Source organism: Ochotona curzoniae, unplaced genomic scaffold (genome assembly GCF_017591425.1).
Source record: "Ochotona curzoniae isolate NIBS_2020 unplaced genomic scaffold, NIBS_Ocur_1.0 contig_2754, whole genome shotgun sequence".
Lineage (NCBI taxonomy): Eukaryota > Metazoa > Chordata > Mammalia > Lagomorpha > Ochotonidae > Ochotona > Ochotona curzoniae.
In genome coordinates this window covers 30,795,111-30,813,144 of record NW_024465582.1, presented here as the reverse complement: position 1 = coordinate 30,813,144, position 18,034 = coordinate 30,795,111, and the positions used below count along the sequence as shown (strand labels likewise).

Genomic DNA, 18,034 nt, shown 5'->3' with positions numbered 1-18,034 from the left:
CAGTCGAAGACGGCCCAAAGTCTTGGGATCCTGCACTTGCATGGGAGACCCAGAAGAGTCTCCTGGCTTCTCATAAGCTTAGCTCTGGCCATAGCGGCCACGTGGGGATTGAACCAGCAAGATCTTTCTCTGCCTCTCCTTTCTATAAATTTGCCTTTCAATTAAAATAAATAAATCTTTAAAAAAAAAAAAAAGAGGAGTAGTAGGGATATTAACCAGCTTCCACATGAAATGTTGGCCTTGCAGATGGTGGCTTACTGTGCTATGCCACAATGCTGATCCCAAATATTCCTCTTTTTAAATAAAGCACACACATCAATACTTAAATTGCTCTGCACACCACATCACTACCAAAGCCATGCACACACACACACACTCCTTCCTCCGAGTATCATCACCAACCTTTACGATTTTGTTTACTTTGGCCGAGGCTGTTGGAGGTGGAGGGACTTCCGGACTGGGTTCAATGTCTTCATCAGGGACGAGGTCAGGGTTAAGGGAGAAGATGCTTTCCAGGTCAATCTGTTTAAAAAAAAATATTACAGGAGAATTCTGACAAATTAACCTTTCATTTTTGAAACAAATCTGAACAGAACAACTCTTAAATGAATTCAGCTTAACGAATGGCACTGCCCAGCATATATTTAAAATCTCTTACAACAGCGTGGAGTGCAGTATATAAATTGGCAACAACAGATGAGCAGAACCATATAATTGACCGTTACAGTATCAACATTTTCCAGTTAAAACATCTGACATGTGAAATTATATAAGGCATGCACAGAGGATGCTGAGTGAAAAAGTTTAATCATTTCAAACTTTTCAAGAGCTGATTAAGAATACAGATATTACATAGAGATGCTTTGTGCTTTCCTGACTGGGTACGGAAGCAGGTCCGCCACGGCTCGTACCTCCTTGCCTTTCGTATCCCCGTTTTCTATCCATTCCACAGTTACACTTTCATTGTCCTCATTTAAAGATGTTACCATTGCTTGATGTATTCGGCCTGCGTGGGAACAAAACACACATTTTTAAAGCCACAAATTATGGCAGCCTTAAACTGTCAAATGTGATTTTATAACCAAAAAGATTTCCACAGATCATCAGGAACAGCAAAGAGACTAACGTGCAGAAGCCATAAAACCAAGTTACTGCTCAGCCAGGCCAGGCCTCAGGAAACTAGATGGGAATTACAACCTGCTTCCGGCACCTCCGATAAGCAGTCACACAGCCACACAGAAATCCTTCCCATTTTTTCTTGTGAAACAGCTCTATCATTAGCGTATTTGCTATAAATGAATTACTAGATTGACAAAATGATTTACCAAACAACTCTAGAATACACAGCAAAAAATCTTAAGCCAACTTAATACCATACTGATACACTTTTGCTAAACATTTTCAAAAAGGCACTTTATCTTACACTATGTCAACTGGTAAGATTGTTCAATGTCTTTTTAAAAAAATTTACTTATTTTTAATTGCAAAGTCAGATATACAGAGAGGAGAGACAGAGAAGATCTTCTGTCCATTGATTCATTCCCCAAGTGGTCACATGAGCCATAAAGAGGAGCTGAGGTGATCAGAAGCCAGGAGCTAGGAACTTCCTCCTGGTCTCCCACATGGGTGCAGGGACCCAAAGCTTTGGGCCATCCTACAAGCAGGGAGCTGGATGGGAAGAAGTGTGCTGTGATTGGAACAGGCACCCACATGGGATCCTGGTGCATGCAAGGTGAGGACTTTAGCCACTAGGCCAGCACACTGGGCCCTTAATATACATTTTTAAAAATTAATTTATTTGAAAAGATTTATTTTATTTGAAAATCAATGTAACAAAACTAGGAACAAGGAACAAGGAGAGATCTTTCATCTGTCAGTTCACTTTTGAAATAGCCACAGAAGCCACACGGGGGCTGAGCTGGGCCCCGGGAACCTGCAGCCTCATCATCAGGTTTCCCACCGGAGAGACAGCAGTGCACACATTTGGCTCATCATGCTGCTCTTCTAGGAGGATTAGTAGGCAGCTGGATCCCAAATGGAGCAGAGCCAGGTCTCAAGCCAGTGACTGCATATGGATATCAGAGTCTACCCCAGTTCCAAGCAGTGGCTTACCCTACTAAGCCACAACACTGGCCCCGGCACACTGTTCTAAAACAAAGGCCTCTAAGTACAAAAGCCCGAGAAACGCTTTAAAAAAGTCCTCTTCTATGGGCAGGCTTGCTTCCGATATTGGAGTGTCTGAGTATTGTTTCCAGTTCCAGACAATTCTAATAGGTCTAGTGGTTAGGTCCCTTCTCCCAGGTGTGTCCCGAGGCCTGAACTGAGAGTTCCAGGCCGCAGGCCCAGCTGCCATGGGAATCTGAGGAATGAAACAGTGACGGGGATACTTCTATGAACTGCCTTGCAACCAACAAATAATCCTTAAAAATTCAATGTTCCGGGGCTGCTATGGTGGCTCAACTGGCAAATCCTCCAGCATTAAGTGCCAGCATGCCATGTGGGTGCTGGTTTTTGTCCCAGCTGTTTCACTTCCCATCCAGCTCCCTGTCTGTGGACTGGAAAGCAATGGAGAATGGCTCATTTTCCTTGGGCCCCTGCATCCATGCAGGAGACTCTGAGGGGGCTCCTGGCTCCAGATCAGCTCAGCTCCAGCTGTTGTGGCCATTGCAGAGTAAATCAATGCATAGAAGCTCTTTCTGTTTTTTCCTTCTCACTATAAAACTTCCTTTCAAACAAAACAAAACACAGTAAATGTTACCTATCTAGATCTACTCCACTCCTTACTTTTCCCTGACTACTTCCATCTCAATATCTGTAGAGATGTTATAAATAATGCAATAAACTTGCTTTACCACTCTTAAAATACATTGTATTGGGCCCAGTGCAGTAGCCTAGCAGTTAAAGTCCTCGCCTTAAATACACCGGGATAACATATGGATGCTGGTTTGTATCCCAGTTGCTTCATTTCAAATCCAGCTCCCTGCTTGCAGCCTGGGAAGGCTGGAGGATGGCCCACAGCCTTGGGACCCTGCACCCATGTAGGAGACCCGGAAGATGCTCCTGGCTCCTGATTGGCTCAGCTCCAGCCATTGCGGCCACATGGGGAGCCTGGCTTTCCAACAAAAACAAATAAATCTTTAAAAAATATATTGTATACCTTCCTAGTAAATAATTATAGATTAATAATTACTTCAAGTTATTATCTAATAGTCTGTTGTTTAGCATACAAATGATACCAAAGACCATCCCTACTTATAATTTTGTTTTTTTCTTAATGTTTCTTTTAAAGATTTTTTTTTTAAAGATTTATTTTTATTATTTTTTCATTGGAAAGGCGGATATACAGAGAGGAGAGACAGAGAGGAAGATCTTCCATCCGATGATTCACTCCCCAAGTGAGCGCAACAGCCGATGCTATGCCGATCTGAAGCCAGGAGCCTCTTCCGGGTCTCCCACATGGGTGCAGGGTCCCAAAGCTTTGGGCCGTCCTCGACTGCTTTCCCAGGCCACAGGCAGGGAGCTGGAAGGGAAGCGGGGCTGCCAGGATTAGAACCGGCGCCCATATGGGATCCTGGGTGTGCAAGGCGAGGACCTTTAACCACTTGCACCACCGCGCCGGGCCCCCTTTTAAAGATTTTTTAAAACAAAATTTTACTAGTTCATTTTCATTCTGCTTTTCTAATTTTTAATATAGAAGGGAACTCTAGTTAAATCTGCATTTTTAATATCACCTAGTAAAAGCTGAACACATGAAAATTTCCTTTGAATTTCCTAGTGAAATCTTTAAGAAACGCATAATTTACCTTAGGATAATTTATAGCTCTCTAAATGACTAAAGTAAGTTATGAAGGTCTTCCAAAGTTCATGGAAAAGTTGCTTTATTTAGGTATGTACCTATGTATAATTTTCTTCATAATACACAATTTTCATGAAATTTAAAAAAAAAATTTATTTTTATTGGAAAGGCAGATATACAGAGAGGAAGATCCTCCTCTGTCTGATGATTCACTCCCCAAGTGACCACAGCGGCTGGAGCCGAGCCAATCTGAGGTCAGGAGCCAGGAACCTCCTCTGGGTCTCCCATGTGGGTGCAGGGTTCCAAGGCTTTGGGCTGTTCTCAACTGCTTCCCCAGGCTACAAGCAAGGAGCTGGATGGGAAGTGGAGCAACGGGGATACGAACCAGCGTCCATATGGTATCCCTGTGTGTTTAAGGTGAGGACTTTAGCCGTGAGGCTACTGAGCCCCAATTTTCATGAACTTTTTGACAATTACTTATACTTAGTACATAAGACAATGTTATTATAATAAGGCACATATTTTAAAAATTGCACTGTAATAATTCACAAATTAAATTCATAAGTAAGACTTTCTAAATTGTTAGAGTAAAAGATAAAATGATAGAAGGTGAAAGATGGCAGAAAGAAGACTGGACGCGGACCAGCTCCCCATCATGAAGCAGATCTGGAGCCCAGGACAGGGGCTGCGAGGGCTGGGCACAGAAAGCCTCAGTGCTGGACGCAGACCTCACAGACTCCCGACCAACCCAGCGCGGAGCCATAGAGCCAGCAGCCCGTCAGAGCGGTGCCACACTGCACCAAGCCACACGTGGCCCAGCCCTCACACTGTGCTCTGCAGGAGGGCTTCCACGTGCAAGAAAACCACAGAAGGTCCACATTTTCCCAGAGAAAAATCTACCTTTTACCCTTGCAACCAAAGACAGCAGAGAGAGATGGGTAGTAAGAAGATGAAGAAAATCAAAGCGCATCACCCAGCTTCAGCAGTCTCTTCCGAACGCAGACACCCGGAAAGCCAACAGCACCTCAGGCAGGGGCAGGCAGCACCTGCCAAGACTCAGTTCCACTGCGGCTGAGCAGAGCAGAACGGAGAATAGGTTGTCTTATCTCTCTGTCAGAATCCAACTTTCTCATGAAACAAAACCTGAATGCAGGAGTCCAGCGGTAAGCAGTGAGGGGCTTGCTGTTCTGGCTGGGTGATTAAGACAACCAGAAATGTCTGCAGCGCTCATGCGACAGGGGTTTTTGTTTGGAACAAGACACCTCTACAGCCTGACTTTCCCCAACATGTCTTTGGAGAATCTTAAAAATGTATTCCTTTTCATCTACTTGAAAAGCAGATCAACACAGAGACATCTTCTAGCCTCTGGTTCATTCAGCAAAGGTCCACGAAAGCCAGGACTGGCCCAGGCTGCAGCCAGGAGCCAGGAGCCTGGACCCAGGGGCCTGGGCTGCTGCCACCTGCAGCTTCCTGGGGGAGCATCAGCCACAAGCTGGACTAAGGAAGAGCTGGCTCTCAGCTGGTTCCCTGGCTCTGAAACAGGACACGGACATCCCCACCAGCAATTTAACCCAAAGTTACGGTATACCCCAAAAGGGTGTTTTTTTTTAAATCGTTTGTTTTAAAGATTTATTTATTTTTATTTGAAAGGCAGAGTTACAGAGACAACTTCCATCCACTCGTTCACATTCCTAAATGGCCACAGCAGCAGGAACTGGGCCAATCTGAAGCCAAGAGCTTTCTCTCAGTCTCCCACGTGGACACAGGGGCCCAAGGACCCACTGCTTTCCCAGTCCACAAGCAGGGAGCTGGATGGGAAGTAGGGCAGAGGGAGTCCAACCAGGCACGACAGGTGGAGGCTTAGCCTCTCACTACACAGTGCCAGCCCTATCCTGCATGGACATTGTAAGATTACTAAGAACCACAACTACAACTTGAGAGAAGCCACAACCGGAAGCACCTTTCCTTAGAGCCTGGGACAATGCTTGCAGGTGGCCTCCAAATGTCATTTAACTTCTCTAGCTCACTTGAGAAAATCTCTGTATTCCATCTCCACTAACTGCTGTTTGAATCCCCATTTACCCTACAGTTAAGTAAATCTTGTATTGTCGCATCAAAAATTAATTTAAAAAAAGTCAAACACGTGTGAATCCATTACCTGCCAAGTTAAAAATAACACTTAACCACATATATGCATCTTTAAAACTGAAACTCACTCCCAGAGGTAATTACTACCCTATAATTAAGGCATTCCTACTCTGATATTTTTTCATAGTTTTACTGCCTATAAACATAAAGCATACAAACATTCAGCTCCCAACAGTCATGCATCTAAAAAACCCCAGTAATTCTCCTATTTTAAAAACCAAATAAATCGGGCCCAGCGCGGTGGCGCAAGTGGTTAAAGGTCCTCGCCTTGCACGCCCGGGATCCCATATGGGCGCCGGTTCTAATCCCGGCAGCCCCACTTCCCTTCCAGCTCCCTGCCTGTGGCCTGGGAAGGCAGTCGAGGACAGCCCAAAGCTTTGGGAACCTGCACCCACGTGGGAGACCCGGAAGAGGCTCCTGGCTTCGGATCGGCATAGCATCGGCCGTTGCGCTCACTTGGGGAGTGAATCATCGGACGGAAGATCTTCCTCTCTCTCCTCTCTGTATATCCGCCTTTCCAATAAAAAAATAATAAAAATAAATCTTTAAAAAAAAAACATATAAATGAGCATTTAAGACGTGTCTTTAAGGTTCCACACAGTAGCCTAGTGGCTAAAGCCCTCAGCTTGCATGTGCTGGAATCCCATCTGGGTGCCAGTTCGTATCCTGGCAGCTCCATTTGCCTTTCACTTTTCCGCTTGTGGCTTCAGCAAGCAGCAGAGGATGGCCCAAAGCCTGCGACCCTGCACCCGCACGTGTGAGAGACCCCCACGAAGCTCTCCTGATCAGCTCAGCTCTGGCCACTGTGGACATTTGGGGAGCGAACCAGCGGATATAAAATCTTCCTCTCCATCTCTCCTTCTCTCTGTAAATCTGATTCCAATAAAAAGAATCTTTCTAGCTCTCCCTCCCACTGTCATGCTGCCTTCCAAATACATCAAATAATTAAAAACAAATACAGGCAGATTCTTCAGGGGATTCATATGACTTGGGTTGGGAACAGACTGGGCTGGTCCAGGCTGCAGTATCCACAGGTGCACTCCCCCCATCCCCAAGATACAGGAGGAGAAAAGGGAGGAGAAGGAAAATTGGAAGCGTTTGTCCCACCCACTTTCCCCCATACCTCAACCGTTCCCACCCTAATCAGTGTTCTTCATGGGTATATTCCCTTGTCAACTACGTAAACTACGTAAACATCAAAAATAAAATTAAACAAATGTGTTATACTATAAATGAGCAAGAATTCCTCTGGTGGGTGTACATATATATACATATATGCTCATGTATGGAATACTAGAATATGTACACATAACACTTCTCTAGTTAGTATCATGATTTCTAATACTGTATGTACAGTAAGCTGTAATTCCCCTGGCAGTTACTTTCCATCCACAATAATGTTTAACAGTTGTCATATGTAATAGATTGTGATTGCAGTTCCTTTGGCTGCATCTGGTCAAAGCCAGGAACCAGCGACTCCAGCCAGCTCTCCCACACGGGGGCAGAGACTTGGGTGCCTGGCCCGTCGCCTGCTGCTTCCAAGCTCTGTTAGCAGGAAGTGAGAATGATGGATCAGAAGCAGAGTTGCAGAGGCTCGAATCATGAACTCCAATATGGCCTGTGGGTGTCACCAAGTGGCAGCTGTAATGCCTGTTCCAGGTTTATTAATACCTCTCTCTCTTTATTCCTGAGCCTAAGCTAGTTGTCGATCTTCTTGGTGTGTGTGTATCTGTGTAAAACAGGGAGATATTTTATACTGCTGATTTGCCCCCTAAAATGTCCAAAATGGTCAGGGCTGGCCTGGACAAAGCTGAAGCTAGAGCTAGAACTCTGGTAGAAATAGCAGGAGCCTAGCTTCCTGAAACCTCATGGTTGTCTCTAAGGGTCTGAACTAACAGGAAGTTAGCATAAGGAGTGGCTGCACATCAAACCCTGGTACTTCAGCAAGGGGTGTGGAACGCCTTAACTATTAGAATCACACATACACATGTGCACACGTTTAAAAATATGTATACATAAGCCTTAGAATCAGTCTGTCACATTTTAAAAATCAAACTAATAATAACAAATACTATCTATGGAGATTCTGATTGGAACTGGGTTGAGTATTTGCCTTAGATTTTGCTTTAGATTTTTGCATCCAAGAATGATACTGGAGGCCAGAGTTATGGCGTCACAGGCTAAGCTGTTGCCTGTAGCACTGGCATCCCATATGGCAGCCAGGTCAAGTACCAGTGGTCCACTTCCCAACCAGCTCCCTGCTATAGCACCTGGGAAAAACAGTGGAAGACAACCGACTGCTTGGGTCCAAGTTGGAGAATCCTAGGAAGCTCCTGGTTCCTGGCTAACTCAGCCCTGACTGTGCAGCATCTGTGGAATAAACCCGTGGACAGAGGACCTCTCTGTTCTATCTCCCTCTGCAAGAAATACATTAACTCTTCAACAAACAAACAAACAAATAAACAAGAGCTGCGTACTAGTTCACCTAAATACCAACCTCGATTAGATTTTGGTGTCATGGCTAAGTTAGCTTCACAAAATGATTCTTTAATGGCAAAACTCTCGCTTTCCAAACATTCATGTAAAATTAGCGTTTGAACATTGTCCCTTTGGTAGACACTGATTAAAACTCTCTTAGCTTTGGGCACCACAAAATGATCCAAATTCCTTTATTAAATTGACAGAAATCCTTATTTTTAAAAAAGGTTTATTTATTTTTATTGGAAAGGCAGATATACAGAGAGGAGGAGAGACAGAGAGGAAGATCTTCCATCTGTTGATTAACTCCCCAAGCAGCCACAACAGCTGGAGCTGAGCCGGTCTGAAGTCAGGAGCCAGGAGTCTCCTCTGGATTTCCTGCACGGGTGCAGGGTCCCAAGGCCTTAGGCCGTCCTTGACTGCTTTCCCAGGCCATAAGCAAGGAGCTGGATCGGAAGTGGGCTGCTGGGATCAGAAATGGTGCCCATATGGGATCCTGGCGCATCCAAGACAAGGACCCTAGCCATTAGGCTACAACGCCGGGCCCGATTTCTACCTTTTTTAAGCTTTCCGTTTACCTTGTGCATATTTGTACTTTCCGATTTCTTTAAGAAAAATGTTTATTCATCTTAATCCATTCTTCTTTCTAATAAGAATTAAGACTCACACTCTCTCCACAAACTGCTTCAGCAGCACTGTAAAGTGCTTGCAGGTAGTATTTTTGTTATTGTTCAGTTCCTTGCAATTATTCTAAACTTCCTTATGGTTCTTGACCCATCAGACACAGGAATGTTCTAAAGGGAAGACATCTGATCCATCAGAATAAATAATTAACATGACTTTCTCTGGCCACCCTGACTGCACATCTTTGTACAAAGCCCAAGACATCTGCAGGAAAAAAGAGCTAAAAGCTTTTTATCTTTCTGTAAAGAATTTTTAAATCCAAGAATATTTTTTTCATAGCACTCGTTTTCTATGACCTTTTGGAAGACCGCCTGCATTTCTTTTCTTCTTCTTTTTTTAAGATCTATTTATTGTTATTGGAAAGGCAGATACACAGAGAGGAGACAGAAAGATCTTCCATCCACTGGTTCACTCCCCAAGTGGCTGTAACAGCCAGAGCTGAGCCAATCTGAAGCCAGGAGACTGGAATTTCTGCCTGGTCTCCCAGGCAGGTGCAGGGTCCCAAGGCTTTGGGCCGTCCTCTACTGCTTTCCCAGGCCACAAGCATGGAGCTGGATGGGAAGCGGGGCCCTTATGACTCCTCGTGCATGCAAGGTGACGATTCAGCCAGTGAGCTATGGTGTCAGCCCAACCCTTGTATTTATACCTTAATTGTACTAAAATGCCTTCTTAGAGAAAGATATTTCAAAAACCAAGTTCCAGGAAACATATCAGCAGCAATTTTAAATCAGTATCTTTATTTAGCAGAGGAGTCAGAGTTCTTGCCAGCAAACAGCGAACAGTTGCAATTCTTTTTTAGCGCCCTTAACCCTGCAGTCCTCCAGGAGCCTGACTTGGCTATCTGCCACTGCATTCCCCAGACCTCAGTAGGGAGCAGGATCAGGAGTGCAGCGGCCAGGACTACAACTGGCGCCTAACAGGATGCTGCGGATGTAGATAGAGGATCAGCCTGCTATGCCACCACATGGGTCCCCAAGCAGCATTTCAACTGTTTCGCTAAAAACTGCTCCTCTTACTAAAACAGTTGAAGAAAACAGTGAGAATAGGGTTCAATAGGGTCCAAACTCTGCAAGTGATGGGATCCCATATGAGTGCCGGTTCGTGTTGTGCCTATTCTGCTTCCCATCCAGCTCCCTGCTTGTGGCCTGGGAAAGCTCAAAGCCTTGAGACCCTGCACCAATGTGGGAGACCCAGAGGAAGCTCCTGGCTTCGGATCAGCTCACCTCTGGCAGTTGTGGCCACTTGGGGAGTGAACCAGCAGATAGATCTTTGTCCTTCCTTCTCTCCACAAATCTGATCTGCCTTTTCAATAAAACTAAATAATTTTTTTCCCCAAATCTTTTTATCTCCTTTTTCTGTGTAACTGTCTTTCAACAATCAAAGAATATAATATCTTAAGGCCGTAACACTGATTTCAAAATCATTTTATGTTTGGTTTGCAACACTTATGGTTAAACTTTTTATTATGATGGAAGTAAAGGAAAAAGAATTCAGCTTAAGAATCCGCTGGTAAATATTAATACTGCCTTTTTCCCCAAAGAAAATCACAAATGACAGAGTTGAAGAACACAGGCCCAAATTTAAGCCATCTTTGTCCTAAAGGAAAAAAAATAAATGGATTAAATGATTCAGGACTTTCTAATATTTAAAATGGACATAACTACTTAAAATTAATATTAGTGTTATTTAACTTGCAGTAAGCCCTCATATATATTCAGCTGTCAAGAACAAGTTTTACATATTGACAATTGCCTTTTGGTCTCTGAAAACAGGATCCTATTATATTTTTCCCCGTTCACAGCTGAATTCACAGCAGCTGTGAAGCTAAGAAATGCCAGCAACCAATTAGGCTGGCACAAACATTGTCTAGCATGGAAAGTATAATTTGGTTGCAACTGTAGCTGACAAGAACCAAAATAAATCAGCCAAGAATACTAATAAAAGTTCATTACAAGTATTTAAAAGTCAGAATATTTAGTATATAATAAATATGTATATTTTGCTAAAGGCAATTCTTCTCAGACCTCAGAAGGTTTTTTTTTTTTTTTTGGTTAAGATTTATCTATTAAATATTTTTACTGAAAAGTCACATTTATAGAGAAGGAGAGACAGAGAAAAAGATTTTCTGTCCACTGGTTCACTCCCCAAGTAGCCATAACGGCCAGAGCTGAGGGAATCTGAAGCCAGGAGCCTCCTCCAGGTTTCCCACGCGAGTGCAGGGTCCCAAGGCTTTGGGCCATCCTTGACTGCTTTCCCAGGCCACAAGCAGGGAGCTGGATGGGAAGTGGAACAGGCAGGATTAGAACCGGCGCCCATATGGGGTCCCGGTGGATACAAGGGAAGAACTTAGCCAGTAGGGTGTTGTGCTGACACAGTGGCTTACTTGAAAAAGGAGCAGTTACCCCTGGTATACTTAGTATTATAAACTCAAATGTATTATTTTTCTTCTAATTGCTTTAATCATATGGTAGAGGTATACAAGAGAAGTCACAAGACAAGTTAATAAAGGTTAATGCTCACTTTTATCAGTTTCCTCCAGAGATGCTATGAAACTTACTCTTTTCACACTTTTAACTTATTAAGGTCTTAATCAAAATTTCAAAGCCTAAATATGTAAGACAGCAACACAATTAAACTGATTTGTAAAAGTTGAACTTGAACTATAAAACTATGATAATGGTAACAAAAAACTGAATTATTAGAATCTACAGATCTTGTTTAAAGCATTAGAAATGCTCGATTATGTTCAAATTAATGGTTTATAATTAAAAATATAATACCCATATTGGTGCCATTTCATGTTCCACTTCCAACCCAGCTCACTGCTTATGAGCTGGGAAAGCAGAGGTTCATGCTCCAATCTTTAGGCCCCTGCACTCATATATGAGACCCAGATTAAGCTCCTGGCTCAGCACAGCTTCATCTCAGCTTATTGCAGCCATTTGGGGAATGAACCAGCAAATGGAAGATTTTCTTTCTTACTTTCTGTAAATCTGTCTTTCTAATAAAAATAAATAAATATTTTTTAAAAGTAGCTCTTTTTTCCATATCTCTCAGGGACTAACAATGAAAATAAGCATAAATACTCATGCTCAGGAGAGAACTTTTATAACCCTACTTTCAGGCCAAGTGTATGGATAACAATGTCTCCTGCAGATTTACAGAGAGGAGGAGAGACATTGGCTGGTTTACTCCCCAAATGGCTGCAATGGTTGGACCTAGTCTGATCCAAAGCTGGGAGCCAGAAGCTTCCCCTGGGTCGCTCACATGGGTGCTGGGGCCAAGGACCTGAGCTGTTGCTTTCCTGGCCTCTTGGATCGGATGAAGAGCCGGTGGGACACACACCAGTGTCCATTCTGGATGCAGGCACCACATCCTGGAAGGCTTAGCTCACTACACCAAGGTGCTGGCTCCTATCTTAAACATTTTTTAAATTTCCTCTTAAGTAACTAAATATCGTATAAAGTATTTACCATAATTAGCTAGACATTTATAGTTACAGATTACAAATTTTAAAAATTTCCAGTCATAACAAAACATGTTATGCTAATTATCCTTTGTTGCCTAAAGAGGTCTAAAGGATGCTCTATCAGGAACATGAATATAACTCACATATTAAATAAGTTAACAATACAACAATTTAATATTGTTAATACTAAAGTACAGGACACTAAGACTGCCAAATATGGCTTTAAAATACACTACACATATAAGGATACTAAAACACCTCAGAAAATGGGAGATACCATTACCAAGCAGAAATATGCTTAGATTACTTCTTGATTTTAATATGTTATTACAATCTCTCTTATAGTAAATGTCGATCTGTTCTTAGCGTCACAGACTAACCAAAGAGGAAAGCCTAGCAATCTGGTGATTTGTCAGAAGCCACACAAGCAGACCGGTAGCAGATCCAGCAAAGTCAAACTCTCCAATTCTGCGATCCAGGTTTGGTTAGCTAACCTAAGCAGTGATGAAAAGAATTCCTAATGAAGACCACGCAAGCACTGGGCCTTCTTCAAGGGCTTTGAGGGAACAAGGAACCAGCACAGAGGGACACAAACACCGCCTCAGCTGACACAGGGAACAGAGCTGCTGCTGTTCAGCAAGTCCACTGGGAGTGGGACTTGGCCAAACACAGAGACCTTGCTGGTGCGGCTTATCACATTCAAGATGCTTCTGTCTGAAACTAAGTTTAAAAGCTCGGGCATTCCCTCCACAGACTTTAAATACAAAGTTAGAATTTTGACAGCACAGAAAAAAAGAAATATTGCGGCTAAGATTTTCAGGAATACAACTTAGAAATGGGTTAAACTTTACTAATACTGTATACAGACTACACATTTTTAAATTCTTACTTCATCTGTTCATGTTTTGAAACTGGGTGTGTAAATGTAATATTGCTTAGTTTCATTCAAACGGCTGGGAAACTTCAGGGGTGTGTGTGTGTGTGTGTGTGTTTTGGATGATTGCACTGTACTGCATAGCAACAATTTGGGTAAAATTATCATTTGCAAGGGCTCACTGTGTAACCTCAAAAAGGTTCTAACTGTGCATTACAGGCAACAACAGAAAAGTCACTAGGAGCCTGTCTTTTTTACAAAATCTTAAATCACTGCCTCGCACAATGGCTCAATTGGCTAATCCTCCCCTTGTAAACTCCAGAATCCCATATGGGAATGGGTTCACATCCTGTGTGCTCCACTTCCCATCCAGTTCCCTGCTTGTGGACTGGTAAAGCAGTAGAGAATGACCCAAAGCCTTGGGACCTTGCACCTGTATGGGAAACTCGGAGGAAACTCCTGGCTTCAGACTGGCTCAACTTTGGCCACTGTGGCCATTTGAGGGATTAACCAGCAGATGGAAGACCTTTCTCTCTGTCTCTTCTCTTAATATATCTGATTTACCAAAAATAAATAAATAAAGCTTGAAAGAAAGAAAGCAAGAGAGAGAGAGAGAGAGAAAAGAAAGACAGAAAGAAGAAAGGAAAAGAAAAGAAAGTCATATGTCATAAATGACTGTCAGTTCTCAGTATCATTTTGCACACTGGGAATGAGAGATTTAAAATCTCACCAAGGGAACAGGTCTAGTTCAAGTCCTGCTTACTTCTAGCTTCCAATCCACCTTCCTGCTAACACACCCAGCAGCCAGCAGATCAATGCCCAGTATTCAGGGTCCCTGAGACTCCCACGGGAACAAGTATGAGCATTCAGGAAGCGACCTAACAGATGGAGGGTAACTGTTTCACAGATAAAAATCAATCTTATTAAACAACAACAAAATGCAACTGCCTGAAGCCACTTGTTAAGAGAATATTAAAATAGAAATTCTAAAATCACAATATTATAAATTATGAATCTAGCTAAAATAATTTCACATACAGACACCAAGGAAATGAGTTACCAACAAAGGAAATCAAGAAGCTGCCAGGAAAAAAAAAAAAAAAACCAGAAACAAAGACGGGAAGGTGAGCCGATGGAAAAACTGTCCAGTGCTACCAAGTCAAAGGAAAGCAATGCCTACAAGGGAAGCCAGGATCGAGAGGGTTAAGATGGAACCACTATCCACACTTCAATATGCTAATGAGAGTACTTCAACAGGGAAGGAAAACAACTAAAATACAACACAGACCCACTCAAGTGATGTCTTTGGCAGGAGATCTAGTTAGAACAAAAGAGGAAATGGAAAGGAAGCATCTTATCAAGGTAAAGAAGGCAGAGACAGAAACACACAATTCAAAAGAAAAGTTAGGTTGACAGAAGCATTTAAAAAGCACTTATTAACTTGGAAAAGGAACAGAGAAGGGTCTGCCATTCTTTAGTTTACTCCTGTAATAGCTGCAACAGCCAAGCATGGGCCAGGGCAAGGCCAGAAGCCAGGAACCCCACCCTGGTCTCCAACACGGGTAGCAGGGGCCCAAATCTCAGGCCATCTTCCACTGCTTTCCCAGGTACCTCAGCAAGGCACTGGAGCAGAAGCTCAGCAGCTGGCATGCTGACTGGAATGCTGGTATCAACTTAATTTGCAGCAACACAATACCAATCCCCCAGAGGTGTTTTTAAGAGAACAGTTTTTATATACAAATTTTTAAAACTAAAGACTGCAATTTCTACAATATAATAAAATATCCCTATATTCAGCTTCACTAATTTTTAAAACATGGCTATCCTCCAACTATTCCTACCACAAACACTGGATTATCTGGAGGCAAATATCACACGTATCGCATCAATTTACCCACATTCACTTTAGTATATATAGATATATATTTCTTAAAAGAGTCAAATGTTATTTTTCCTCTTTTCCCAGATGTTACACTACAACTGGTGTGCCTTACAAAATTGAATCACATGCATTTTTTTTTTAAAGATTTAGTTCTTTACTTGAAAAAGTTATAGAGACATGCAGAGATCTTCCATCTGTTCACTCCCACAGATACAATAATCTTTACCATAGCTGGAGTTTAAACCACATTTCCCACGCATCTTGAAAATGAAAAACACACTTATTTGAAAGGCAGAGTCAGAGATGAAGGAGATCTTCCCTCCCCAGGTTCACTCCTCAAATGCTTAGGACAGGGACGGTCCACGCCAGAGCCAGGAGCCCCAAGAACTGAATTCAGTTCGTCTCTCACAAGGGTGACAGGGACCCAGGAACCTGAGTCATCAACCGCCACCTCCCAGGGTATGAACTGGTAAGAAGCTGAATAGGAAGCGAAAGAGTCTGTCCTCACCCAGGCATCTCTGATATGCAATGTGGGTACTCCAAGTGCTGACCACAGCCCCTTACTGCCAGGAGTCTTTTGGGTTTTATGTTATGCTTATTATGATCTCTTTAAATCTTGCTACATGAGACTACACAGTATCATGTGGAATGATCAGGACAAGAACCAGCGCCGATATGGATCCTGGGGCATGCAGGGCAAGGATTTAGCCATTGAGCCATGGCACTATCAATGAGAAGAAACTAAATGGTTGACTTTTCTTGTTGTTGTTAAAAACTACAATGCTTATTTTTCAGCAAATTTTACTAAAATATTATTTTCATCTTACAGTCAGATTTAATGTATATTTTCCTTCTTTCTTCTGTATCTTATTTATCACTGAATTGAAGATTAGAATGTTAATGTTTTCCATGGTGTGTCTGGACCGCATATGCTCTATAAATCAAGCATATTATCTCTTACTGTCAGAGACTTCAGAGAAAGACATTCCACAGGTGTAATGAGAACTACAGAATGCAAACTAACACATCTCAGGCACACATATAATAAAGGTATGAGGAAACAGGCATTTTTGCAGATAAGCCAAATTCATTCCCTACAGAATCAACTGAAAAGACCTGCCAAATTTACAAATATTTAAATCACTGAACAGCAATTATAGTTTCAGGATTTTATCCCACAGAAAGTTATATATGTACTAAATGACAAAATTTAAACATTTTTCAGTAACAGTATTGACTGTATAGTAGCTACAGATTAGGTACAAACCTAACTGAGACTATGAGACTAGATAATAAGAAGTGGACACGGGAAAGAATCAAACTGCGATTCATGTACCCAAAGGTTAAGAGTGTGTCATTATTGGGTGAAAATAAAATAAAGCTGAACTTGTGGGTGCACTGAGGCGGACCTTACCTACCAACAAACCTTGAGACTTTCTCAACTCTGGTACAATGAAACTGGCACCCTCTCAGGGCTACGGACACCACTCGGGTTACACCCTCAAGCCCTTCCCCAGTGGGGTTCTCTAAGGCAACATCAAATGACCATCCCAGAACGAGATTAGAGAGGCAGGTCAGAGTGTTCAGGGACACCAGCAAGCCATGGTCAGGCTTTACAGAAAAGGCAACAGAAATGAAGGAAGTTTTTGAAGCTCTGGACAGGTGATCAGGAGTTAAATCTGTATGTTTAAACGGTTACTCTTGAAACAGTGAATTAATCCAAGACCTGTAAGGAGCTGGTTGCTACAACACAGATAAGACTCAACGCCAGCCTTTCCAAAGTCATATGAAGACGCACGTGAACAGCTGGCCTGGAGCGTACCTCTGGGGGCCAATGTTGCAGTGTTGTGGCAGCGCGGTGTAAGCTGTCCCCAGCAACACCAACAGGCTGTTCTACTTGCAATCCAGCTCCCTGCTAACAAGCCTGGGAACCCAGTGGAAGATGACCCAAGATCCTGAGCTTGTGGAGAGTCAGAAGGAGCCCGGGGCTGCTGCCTGACCCAGTCCTGGCTGCAATGGCCATTTGTGGAGGCAAACTACCAAATAGAAGATGTTTTTCTTTTTAACGCTCTGCTTGTCAAATAAATATATTTTCAAAAAAAAAAAAAAAAAAAGAGTACCTCATGACAGGATATGAGATTTTTTTTAAGATTTATTTATTTTATTGGAAAGTCAGATATACAGAGAGGAGGAGAGACAGAGAGGAAGATCTTCTGTCCAATGATTCACTCCCCAAGTGACCACAACGGCTGTAGCTGTGCTGATCCAAAGCCTGGAGCCAGGAACTTCCTTCTGGGTCTCCCACACGGGTGCAGGGTCCCAATGCTCCGGGCTGTCCTCAGCTGCTTTCCCAGGCCACAGGCAGGGAGCTGGATGGGAAGTGGAGCTGCTGGGAGTAGAACCAGTGCCCATATGGGATTTTGGCATGTTCAAGGCGAGGACTTTAACCATTATGCTATCGTGCCGGGCCCAGGATATGAGATTAAGAAAACAACTAATAATAAAGTAAATGAAAAGGCTAATGATGAAAAGGCAGATTTGTAGAGGGAGTGATGGTCTCAACTTTGGACACACTAAATTTGAGGTGCTTATGAGACATCTAACTGGAGGTATTCACTATTTCATAAATACGCATACCGTACATATGCTCAGCCAACCTACACGAGAAACACCACAGTGTTGGGACCAAAGCTTATGTCAACC

At 42.8% G+C, this 18,034-nt stretch overlaps 1 protein-coding gene across 7 annotated transcripts in view; it reads right to left on the bottom strand.

Annotated features, from left to right (window-relative positions):
• The window catches only part of KIF2A (kinesin family member 2A), a 62,876-nt gene that overhangs the window by 28,431 nt on the left and 16,411 nt on the right, over positions 1 to 18,034 (bottom strand). For 5 of the 7 annotated variants that reach the window (XM_040977587.1, XM_040977588.1, XM_040977589.1 and 2 more), the window contains exons 2-3: positions 912 to 1,006; positions 403 to 522 (exon numbers count right to left, since the gene is read on the bottom strand). In XM_040977587.1, coding sequence (XP_040833521.1) covers positions 403 to 522; positions 912 to 1,006 — 215 coding nt within the window. The remainder of the gene's footprint in view (positions 1 to 402; positions 523 to 911; positions 1,007 to 18,034) is intronic. The other 2 variants (XM_040977590.1, XM_040977593.1) reach the window with 1 other exon arrangement.